Source organism: Lemur catta, chromosome 19 (genome assembly GCF_020740605.2).
Source record: "Lemur catta isolate mLemCat1 chromosome 19, mLemCat1.pri, whole genome shotgun sequence".
Classification (NCBI taxonomy): Eukaryota; Metazoa; Chordata; class Mammalia; order Primates; family Lemuridae; genus Lemur; species Lemur catta.
The window spans coordinates 4,639,448-4,651,207 of NC_059146.1; the positions used below are offsets into that span (position 1 = coordinate 4,639,448).

General features: G+C 50.1%; 1 protein-coding gene across 1 annotated transcript; it reads left to right on the forward strand.

Annotated features, from left to right (window-relative positions):
- Positions 1–2,227: 2,227 nt before the first annotated feature.
- RASL11B (RAS like family 11 member B) lies at positions 2,228–6,671 on the forward strand. Its single transcript, XM_045533012.1, has 4 exons — positions 2,228–2,538; positions 3,098–3,154; positions 4,277–4,353; positions 5,137–6,671. The coding sequence occupies exons 1-4, from the start codon at positions 2,391–2,393 to the stop codon at positions 5,605–5,607; spliced, it is 753 nt and encodes a 250-aa protein (XP_045388968.1). The 5' UTR covers positions 2,228–2,390; the 3' UTR covers positions 5,608–6,671.
- Positions 6,672–11,760: the final 5,089 nt, after the last annotated feature.

The following is an 11,760-nucleotide window of genomic DNA, read 5'->3' on the forward strand; positions in this document are numbered from 1 at the left end:
CATTATGTACCATCACTTCTCCTGCCCTGGCTCCTTCCTTTTCTAAATTCTATGAATTTCTAAGAAGGGGTAACTTTCAGTGTCATCATCTGAGGTAGACGGGGTGGAGATGGGCTTCATGCTAGATGTTCGGAATTTGAATAGCTCTCATTTCTTTTCTCCATCTTTCTCTTGTTTCTTTCCTCTCTGTGTTCTTTAAAGCATAGCCAGATCATTTAGACCTAAAATAAGAATACCAAATTCAGCCTTTGTGTCACAGACAGAAAAATCATAGGTTTGGTACAGGCATATGGTAATGGAAATCAAGCCCTAGAAGCTAAACTGATTCAGAGCAAGATTCCCCTTGATGGCTTTTGTTCATGTCTGTGCGAATGTGTGTGTGTCTGTGTGTAAAAAGGAGTTAAACAAACACTTTAGACCAGGGGTCCCCAGCCTATTGTGAGTTGTGTAATTATTTCATTACATATTACAATGTAGTATAATAATAATAGAAGTGAAGTACACAACACATGTAATGTGCTTAAATCATTCCCCCCACCCCCATCCGTGGAAAAATTGCCTTCCATGAAAACAGTCCCTGGTACCAAAAAAGCTGGGGACCACTGGTTTAGACTACATACTTATTTTACCATGTAAGCAGAATAGCATTGCAGGCTTTTGTGGGGGGAGGGTTTAAAAAGTACATGGTTACCTGTAATTATACTCTTGCTAAGTTTGATTTTATAGAACCCACATTCTAGTCTGATTTAAACCATGAAGAAAGACATGCATATTGAAAATGCTCTTTTTCTTTTTGACTCAAATGGTTGAACTTACTTCATTCCAGTGATCTCCCTAGAAGTCCACATTTTATTATGTTTATTGTAAGGTTGTGTGTCTTGCTCATTATGCTGCTCTTCCTATAAGATTTGCTACTAAAGCAGTTTGAGATTACCTTTCTACTTCCCCTTGAATTCCTGCAAACACCTAAACCTTTACAGAGAAGAGGGCTCATCTTAGAGTCTGAACTGGGTCCGGATCATCAATTCTGTTAAATACCTGACCAATTAAGTCCAGGGTGCAAAGGGGAGTCAAATACAAGTCTGTCGTGTAGATAAGGGAATGGGGTTTGTTTCACTTCTACATTTTAACCCTAAACGTGGGTGTGGACACGAAGCCACAGACTTCGTTGTCATAGCCCAGCATAAAAGCCCCTAGGACAGCTGGGGTCCCACAGGGTTGAAGAGGGGGGAGAGGGGACTGGATAGGGTGTGAGGGAGGTGAGCTTGAGTCTCTGGTGACATACTCTGGCATCATTTCCAGCTGCAGCATGTTGCTTGGAGGAGGAATCTGACCTGCCGTTGAAGATGCATTCCCTGGTAAAAACAGTAAGGGGCTGGAGCTTGGCATTTTGTGAGTGCAGAGCCCACGGCTTCCTTGGCATCAAGCCACTTAACTAACTCCTGGTGACCAGGCACTAAGGGTGGGCCCTTTCAGAGGTCACAGCTGGCGCAACTGTTTTCTTTCCATTTCACAGATTTTGGAGGAGTGCGTGCGACTGTGTGTGAAGCTCTAAAAAGCTCCTTCTATAATTACTTCTGGATTTGCCTCCGGGTGTGCTGTACACGCGCCCGACCGTGTGCGTGTTCACGTGAGCTTGCTCTATGCACGAGAGCCAGAGAACGTGGGTCTGCAGCACAACGGGGCAAAGTCAACTGTCGTATTTTAAGGGGGCAGTGCTGGGGGCTTTGTTGATAATTGTAACTGTAGCCAAATCTATGATCCGGGGTGCCACGTGGATGCACCCAGGTCAGTGCAACCTGGCCCCAAATCAAGGAGCCAGGCACTAAGCCGGGCGGCAGCCCCCGGCCCGCCCCCAGCAGGTCCCCCGAGGGTGGGGACGGGGAAGCCAGGCGGCTGCGGAGAGGGGGCGGGTCGGGGGATCGGCGGGGGCATTTGTGCGGGAACGGCTCTCGGAGACCGGGGCCGCGCCTGCCCTCGGCCGAGCCGTCTCCCCGGGACGCGGGACACCCCCAGCCCCGCGGCCCCAGCCCCGGCCCCGCTCCCCGCCTCCCGCGGCCGGGCACCGGCTCCCCGGGGGACGCTGCGCGCGCCGAGCGGCGCCGGGGGCGGGGCGGGGGCGGGGCCTCGCGCGGGGCGCCCCGGGATTGGCCGAGGCCGGCGGGGGCGGGGCCGACCGCCGGGAAAACAGCGCGCGCGCCGCCCGGCCGCAGCCGCAGTCCGGAGCCCGAGCCGTCCCGAGCCCTCCCGAGCGGCGCTGCCGGTCCGCGCCGGCGCTCGTCTTTTGTTGCCGGGAATCTTTTTTTTTTTTTTTGCCGCGGAGCCCCCCGGGCAGGTCCTCCCGCCCCGCACGCCCGCGCCCGCGCCGTGCAGCCCCGGCCGGAGCGGCGATGCGCCTCATCCAGAACATGTGCACCATCGCCGAGTACCCCGGCCCGGGCAGCGCCGCCGCCGCCGCCGCCGAGTGCTGCCCGGGCGCCGCGGGCCGCCGCCTGGTCAAGATCGCCGTGGTGGGGGCGAGCGGCGTGGGCAAGACCGGTGAGTGCCCCGCGCCGGGCGGAGGGCCGAGGGGCGAGGCGTGGGGAGCGGGCAGCTCGCGCGCTGCGGATCCGCCGCCCTCCGGGAGGGACCGTCGCCGTCGCCGCTCCCACCCGCGCCCCCCGCCTCGACGGAGGAGGGACGCGGAGACCCGGAGCGGCCAGGCGACTGTTGGGCAGCACGGCACAGCGGGACTCAAACTTCGGGGATTTGGAGCCTCTGGCCGTGCCTGGCACAGAAAGGGGAGCTGGGGAACGTAACCCCCCTGCAGCTCTTTAAGGTTGGGAGGACATTGGCCCGCGGGGAGGCTCGGGCTCAGAGCAGGGCGGTAGCCAAATAAATGACCCTTCCAGCTGGACAGAGCCGTAATTCACGGTGCCTTCCAGCCCCCTCCCCGTGCCTGCCTGCAAGGAGGGTCAAGGAGCCACAGGGTAGGAATTTCACTTGGTGGCCGTCTGAGGCTTGCTCCGGGAGAGTTGTTTCCAGGCTGGGGGTGGGGAGGAAACCAATCTAACTTCCAGGGTTGACCCTCTTTCCTTTCTTTTTTTCTGACCTGCAGCACTGGTGGTCCGGTTTCTCACCAAACGATTCATCGGTGACTATGAAAGAAATGCAGGTGAGGAAAACACTGTCATCTTGTAGGAGTACTGCAGTTCCCGGTTGTTTTTTTTTTCCAGTGCCTCCCAGGCAGGTTCCCTCGGAGTGACAGTCTGAGCATCAGGCTCTCACCACTTCCAACTCTGCGTGCCCCTCCCAGCCCCCCCACAACCCACAACTGCCATCTGGCCTCATTCCATTCCAAGCCCATTCATCATTTTATCAAGTGCCTGAAAGTGTTCCCCTTGGTATGTTTTAACTATAGGGACCCCAGTGGGAAGCACCCTTTGTACTCCAGAGCCTCTCCCTTCAAAACACGCCTGCAAAAGTCGTAAAAAAAGATGACCAGCTCCTCCCCCCAGCCCTCTCCCTCTCTGCTGGCTGCCTTTCAGAGGTGGCCTTTTAAAGCTGAGGCCAGAGGAGAGCAGTTGTAAACCTAAAGTTCTCTTTTCTGAACAAAGAAAAATAACTAGATGGTAGAATTTTAGGAGGAGGATTCCTGAATAAATGAGAGGAAAAGTATTTCAATCCCTATGATTAAGCATAGCCACTGGGGAGGCTTAAGGGCTTTCTAGCTATGTGCTGTTAGCAAATTGCTTAAATCTGTGGACCATATGAAGCACCTATAGGGGATTATTTGAAATGAGCTGTATAAGATAAGACGTGGTAGCCTTCTGCTTTGATGTAGAGTAGATGATCATTATGTCACATCTTTATTCCAACTGATAATACTGGCGGTGTGTTTACTAACAATATTGGTCTACCAAGCCATTATATTTAATGGCTAAAATAAAAAGTTATGGTCAAAGAATGATAAAGTACCAAAATAAAACAGAAACCTCATACATTCTAAGAAAATTTGCATCAAGGGAGTGCTCTAAAAATAGAAACTGCATTTAAAAATAGACAAATAAGTTTCCAAAACTTGCAAACTTTGCCCTAGTTTTACTAAATTTACTAACATGGGGTTAAGATTGCAGTCGGTTTTTAAAAAAATCTGAAGCCCATTAAATAGAAATAAAACGAGAGCTTCTTTTTGTGCATTGGTGTAGGCTGTATTTTTTATTCTCTAACTTAAAAAAAAATCCACAATGTTTAAAAGTACAAGGAAAAACATAACCTTTTTTCTTTGCCTTCATAGGCAATCTCTATACCAGGCAAGTTCAGATAGAAGGTGAAACCCTGGCTATTCAGGTTCAAGACACTCCAGGTATCCAGGTGAGTCGCTCTGAGATGCTGCGTGCAGGGGCAGCCTGTGTGGCTGTGGAATTGCTTACTTGTTCTGGAAGCCTCTCATGCTGACGGAGGAGAGAAATCTGGGGAGTCAAGTCTAGACTTTCAAATGTTTGACACCTCACTTGTGTCTGGCTGTTGGTCAATCTTAGCCTGGCTTAATTTGGGAGATTTGGCTACGGGGCAGAAATCTTCCCTTAGGAGGATTCAACACAGCAGGAAAGACCAAACCAAACACACTTGGAACTGGCAGTTTCCTTGCTATAGTTAAAAAGGTCAGTTTTTACATATGTGTCTTTGGCATTAAAAACCAAACATCTAGGCATAGTCTCCAAATACTTGGAACCGCTTTTATATTGTGGAAAGTTGCTCTATGGACAAAGAGCCATGCTAGTGGGTTTTTTCCTTTTTTTTTCCCTCCCGAACTGGGCAGTTATCCAGGTTTAAATGCTTCCAGCTCCTATCTTTACTTCCCCAGACTTACTGTCTAGCCAGTTAATTTCCCATTTTGTGCAACTACAAAGTCTCTCTGCGTGGAGTTCTCTGCAGGTCAATTTTCCACTTGAGTGTGGCGAGCTGCACTGTTATTTATTCCAACTCTCTGCAGCTGGATCAACATATTGTCAAGAAAGCCGAAGTGTGTGGGGATATAACTTGTTTATGGCCTGCATCCCAGCATTACTGTGAAGGGCTCTTTTGAAATCGAATCCACCCCAGCTCTTTGTGGGACTGGCCACCGTTCACCTTGCCATTGCCTCTCTGTTTCAGGTCCACGAGAACGGCCTGGGCTGCAGCGAACAGCTGAATAGGTGCATTCGCTGGGCAGATGCCGTGGTGATGGTTTTCTCCGTCACTGACCACAAGAGCTATGAACTCATCGGCCAGCTCCACCAGCACGTGCAGCAGCTACACCCGGGCACCCGCCTGCCCGTGGTGGTCGTGGCCAACAAAGCTGACCTGTTGCACATCAAACAGGTTGACCCTCAGCTCGGACTGCAGCTGGCCAGCATGCTGGGCTGCTTATTCTATGAAGTGTCCGTCAGTGAAAATTATAACGACGTCTACAACGCCTTCCACGTCCTGTGCAAAGAAGTCAGTCACAAACAGCAGCCTAGCAGCACGCCCGAGAAGCGAAGAAGCTCCCTCATTCCCAGGCCCAAGTCACCCAACATGCAGGACCTGAAGCGGAGGTTCAAGCAGGCGCTCTCTGCCAAAGTGAGGACTGTCACCTCCGTCTGAAACAGGGGCACTCACGGGGCTTTGGTCTTTCCGGGAAGAGGGCCGGAGGGTCTTCCAGTGCAGGAACACTGAATGCTGACAGTAATTCACGGTTCCAGAGAGGGCTGGAGCAGAAAGGCCAAGAGGGCTTATGGAACCGCTGGAGAAAAAGCAGCATTGTTCCGTCAGGGGGACAGAATCGAGGAGGCTTGGAAGAGCCCCCCACCTCCCCCCCAGCCCCAGCCACTCTCTGCATATGTGAAATGTGCTCTGTGTCTTTTCCTTTGGAGTGGGGGGGAGGGCGTGGTTGCTTTGGTTTTTGCTCTTAACTACCTTGTAAATGATGGTCATTGTAGTTTCACCAAATATATTGATGTGATTTACAGTGGGGATCAAAGAACAGATTAAGCATTCACAGATTTTCTTTTTTCTCCCTTCTTTCTTTTTTTTTTGCTTTTCTTTTTTCTTTTCCTTTTTTTTCCCCCCAAGAAGAAGAGTTGCTTTTCTCAGTATGATTGGAATCTCTGGAACACTGTTCTTACAGAACACCTTTCTAACCTAAAGGAATATCCAGATTTCTTGCTTTAAGAACAAGAAGGAAAATGCCCCTCCCCCAAAAAGGTCAAGTTTATGGGCCACAATATTCTTTATACGGACACTGATGAGCTTGCGTGGTTGGCGGGAAGGTGCCGCTTCCTCTCGGCAGGATGGATAATGCTCAGTTGTTGAGTGCGTGTTGGGTGATTTGAACTCAAACTCTTCAACCCCAGGCTTTGACTAATTGTGAGACTGTATAGTTTGTTTTTAAACTGTTGCATCAGGTACAGAAAGAAGTGTGTCAATTGATTTTGGTGTGATTTGTGTAAATGGCTCATGGCTATGACGTTGGGTTGCTTCCGAGGCCTGGCCGAGTTGTGCCTGTGGGTGGCTGCCATGCAAAAGCACCGTCTTGCCGTGAGTGAGCAGGAAGATGCAGGGGCTGCCTGCCAAAGCCCCTGCACAGATGCACTTTAAAAAGCCACTCATGCTTTGGCTTAAATTGTAATTAATTTATTTTATGTACAATAAATCTCATTTTAAAAGGGCAGATGTCTGACTTGGTCTTTATTGAAACGTTAACCTACTGCCCTTCAGAAGATACCTAGTATCTTGTGTTGACTGGGCAAGTTGAGGCAAGCATTATGCCTTCCAGGGTTATGTCTGAAGTGTCTCAGCCATCCAATGAGGTGCATTCTATTATTATCCCCGTTTTACAGATGAGGAAACAGGCTTACAGAACAAGTTAAGTCACTTGCTGCTTTACATTCAAGAGCAGCACGTCTGTTCATTTCCTGCATGGTCTTCCAGGTAAACCCAAGACAAATGTCTGGCTCCACACATCTCTCAGCAAAGCCTTGAGGGTGTTAATGCTTCTGCACAAGCTTACTGCTGCTTTATACATGTTTTGTTTGGCAAACCTCTGCTTTGGGTGTGCTGCTTTCAAAAGATTCACTTTATTCTCACTGTAGAGCTTGCAGCCATTGATCTGGGGCTGTTCTGGAGCTTGTCCCATGGAGGTTTTGTCACGTGTCTATGCTAAAGCTGCCAGGCCTCTCATCTGCTCTGTCTGGGTCTGGAAGACCTTTCATGCAAGCTGAGCGAGCCACCATCTTTATGGGCAAATAATCACTCTTCACATTGATCTGAGGGGGCTGTCGCACACCTGACCTCATTAAAGCCTGTGAGGAGGGCCGGGAAGGTACTCACACCACTTTACAGATGAAGGACACAGGCTCGGAGTTGCGAGTGATGTCTTCAAGTTCACATGAAGGACTTGAACCAATGTCTGCTGACCATATTCAACATTCTTACTCTGTTATAACACTTCCTAAGTAGGATCCCCGCTGCATTTGCAGGGCAGGGGGCTGCGGGCAGCGGGCCAAGGTGAACGGCAACTGAGGGCCTACTGTAGCACGGTGCCAGCCTCCAAATCGTTTTCCCCATGGGCTAAATGTCCTGACTGCTCGGCAGGGCTTCTGGTGATGCCCCAAACCTTCCTGGCATGCAGGTAATTTTCTTCCTTCCAGCCCGACCTCATCTCCGAGAAGGGTGTGTGTGTTGGGGGCAGGGAGGGAGACAGTGCTAACACGAGACTAAAATCATCTCAGTTCAAGGGCAATGACAAGTATCTCCAACTGGATTCTACTCATGTTTATTTCTACTCAGCCTATATGGTTGTGTTAACAATGTCCGATGAGTGAGAAGTTAATCTTTATAGACCTACCCGTGGTCTTTTACCGCGTTTTGGGATTGAAGCAGACAGTTTTCCTGCAGGTGGCTTTATGCTGCTGGCAGTGCCTCCCTTCCGTTTATTACTGCCACACTGCTGCCTCCTGTCCTCCCACCTCCTCCCAGTTTGCAGACCTCTTGCTGAGCTGCGCCCGCTGCCTGCTCACCTCCCGGCCCGCTATCCCTCACCCCTGCGCTGGATGCAGGCTCTCAGACCTCGTCCCAGACCACCAGGCTGGAAGGGGTCCCAGAGCCCGAGTCTTCCTTGAGGGATAAAGTGGCTTGTTCAAGGCCACTCTGGGAGAGAGAGGGAGGGGACAGAGGGAGACAGAGATGCAGAGAAAGAGACAGAGCGAGTCCCAGCTGGAAACCACCCGAGCCCCAGTTCTGCCCACCATCCCAGGCTGCCTTGACTATTTATAGATCTGCAACACACACTGTTTTCTTCTCCTATGTTTTATTACTTTTGCTCATCTCTTTCATTATTAAGATCTCTTCATTTAATCCCAGTTTGTGTTTCATTTTGCTTTTTTAAAACTTCTGACCTACAACCACCAGGCACGGAGAGCAACCGTCTCCCGCCTGGGCGGGGGGACGTGTCAGTCTGGGGTACGGGAGAGCAGCAAGGGGGAGGGATTAGAATTCAAGGAACACCTACCACGTGCCTGAGGATACATTATCTCCCTCAATCTTTTGGAGAATCCGTGGGAAAGGTGAACCTCACTTCCACTTTAAAGATGGAGAAACTGAGGCTCAGAGAGACGAAATTACCCGCCCAGGGCCACACAGATGGTAACAATTATTGTTTCTACTTACTGAAAATCCGTGCGCCAGGCCCTGGAGGTCAGGAGGTGTTTGAAATAACCGAGTTGGCCACGGAGCGTCCACTAGACAGAAGGCAAAGGAAGGCAGAGAGGCATTCAGTGGCTGGCCCCGCTCACAGGTGGCAGGTCCGGGACTCCACCCAGGGCTGTCTGATGCCACCACCTAAGCCCCGGGTGATGGGGCCTGGCTTCTGGGCTCCACTCCTCCCCTCCGGCCTGGCTCGAGCCCGCCCGGAGCCGCCTGCGGGTTGCAGCCCCTGAGCCCAGCGTTTAGCATCTAGGGATGTATTTCTAGTGATCTGGGTTTCGGTGAAAAGTGGGATTTCGACCTTCATCTTGCACCCCAAGGGGGAGAAAACAAATGTGTTTTCTGGGCAAACGCACAAGCCTGTGGGCAAACCCTGCCCAGTGAGCAGCTGTTGACTCTGACCCTGCCTCTCTGCAGGGAGAGCAAGTGCCAACCGCCCCGCGGCCTCCGGGTAACTCGGGAATTCCCAAAAGGAACTGGCTGGCTGTAAGAAGTAACCTCGGAAAGCCGGTGTCCTCTGCACCAGCTGTAGACCTTTAAAGTCTAAAGAGAGACAGTTCCAGAGAGTTCTTATTGTCCTCATTACTTGAGAAGAGAACAGGATTAGGGTTATTACTGCGGGTGGCAAGATCCCAGCCACCTCCCCCCACCATGCTTCCTTCTCAAATAGTCTGCAAACCCTCCCTCATCTGGTTTTGTCTTTTTAAATTCCTTTTAAAACAGAGAGGAAGAGTCTCTTGATGTTCCTTGGGCTGGACAGCAGACATTTGTAATACTGGAGTATTTGTTGTTGAGATTCTGTGTCTGGTAACCAGGGTAAAATACATAATAGCAGCTTTGCGGGCAGCTTGATGGAATTCTTTGTTACTGGGAGCCCACTGTAGTGAAGGGGTGGCCTGAACAGAGCCACTTGCACAGGCTCTGGCCTCGGGGGACGCTGGGCAGATGCAGCCTGGAGCACTTCCAGACTCTATGCCGTGCCCGCTATGTTTGCTGGGAAGTGGACTCCAGAGGCGAGTTTACAAAGGCAGAAGTCAATTGCTACAAAGTATTTACACCTCCGTCAGCTTTGTTTATAAAGAGCGTGGCCTGTGAGGTCCCTGGCAGAAGGTTTGCATTTGTATGAGCTTGCTTTGGCTCTGGCCAGCCAGAGTTTAGGTGGTAACCGCTCAAAGCCAGGCCTGGGGCAGGGGACACCAGCACGACCACTCAGCTTGGCCTTTTCAGTCACCTTCAGGTGGCTGACATCTGGTGTGTGTGGGGGGGAATCCCTTCGGAATGGGTACGTTTGGATGAGATCGAAATGGTAAATCCGTGTGTCAATCTCAGATTCTACACAACGACTTTGTGGCTAACGTTAGTGATGGAGAAAGTTCTACTAGAGACATACGGCCCGGTGTGAGCAAGCATCAGCCTTTATTACCAACAGTGGTGACTCTTATATGCTCTGAACGAGCTTACCACGCGCCATGTTCTAAGCGCTTCACACGTGTTAACCCTTAATTTTCACGAAACCCAATGAGGTGGGTCCTGTTTCATGGTCAGCTAAGACCGGGAGGAGTGGACTACCATGTGGAAGGGTGGCCTCGGAATGTAGCCATCACGTCCGGCTCCAGACACTGCTCCTGACCTCTGGGCTCTATTGTCTGGGAAGTACGTTGGACCAAAGTATTATTCCTCCTCCACTTTCTTATCTCCTGGCGGGCCCCAGAGTACCTCCAAGCTTCCCTTCATTTCATGTTGTTCTCCTGCTGACAGGTGATCATTTTGTAGGTAACTTCCTTGGTGCTGGGAGAGATCCGCCGTGCTCTGATGGCGGAACTGGGACGCAAGCCCACGGTGGCACCTTCACAGTGGGTGGAAAGCGGGACTGGCTTCTCCTCCAGCAGCACCAGAGAGGTTCCAGAAGGCTCTGCCAGACAACGCTCCGTATCCTGAGCCTCCCTCTTTCCCCTTATTTGTTGAAGGCCCTTTGCAGGATTTATACCAAATTTCTATCATGTTCCTGCTTTTTAATCAAGGAGCAGTGCTGTGTCCTGTGCCTTGTGCTTCTTATTCTAAGCAAACTCTGGTTACCACACACATCCTCCAGCTCACCTTTCCTCCCAAGCCTGCTGCTGCCTGATTGCCTGCCCGGCTAGTTCCTTCCGCCAGCCACACACAGCTGGAAAAGAGACGACCGTAAACCAAACCTGGGACAGCTCTCCCGCCACTCAGAGTCTGCCTTTGGCCATATTGAATACAGTATTGAGAGCGTGTTCAAGACTTAATAACTGTTGAATGATAACATTTATAATCAATAACGTCTTCCTTTTGCAATTTCAGATTATAAGATTGTGAATATTCTTTTTTAAAATAAGAAAATTAACTTGTAAAAATACAAAGTCACAGAAGTAATACACATATACACGTTTGATATAAAAAAATTGCAACAAAACAAATATATTGGGAATGGGACTCCCGCTTTCCCTAGCCTCCCCTTTGCTACTCCTTCCCACAGGTAACCAGGTGGTTTCCAGGCTCTTTCCTTTGCATGCGGGCATATGGTTTACAACTTCACCTTCAGTGGATACTTGCGCATGAGGACAGGCACCGGCTGCTCACTCTGAGAGCCACAGAGTCAGGCCATGTCTGGCTCATTCACTGCAATGGCCCAGAACCTAGCAGAGTTCCTGGAATGGGGCAGGTGCTCACTCAATATCTCAATATTTTCTTTTAGAAAAGAGTAATCTCTGCTTTAATTTTATTTTGGATGATTGCCATTTTCTTCCTTATTTAAATGTAAGACTTTAAGATTAGTAGAATGAAAAAAGCATCTGAGGTCTCCTGTATTTCAGCACCATGAAAGAATCCATGTTCATGAAAAACATACGTGGGCAAGACAAAGAATGCCTATGTACGTAAAAACCCTGCTGCGATTACATCTCAGAATAATTTCCAACTTCACAGTTTTTTCACAAAATGACAGTGTTTTGTAGAGAACTAAAATACAAAGACATGTGAGTGTTTTGCTCTACATTTTATTTCCTCCACCCGTATAATTCACAAAACTGG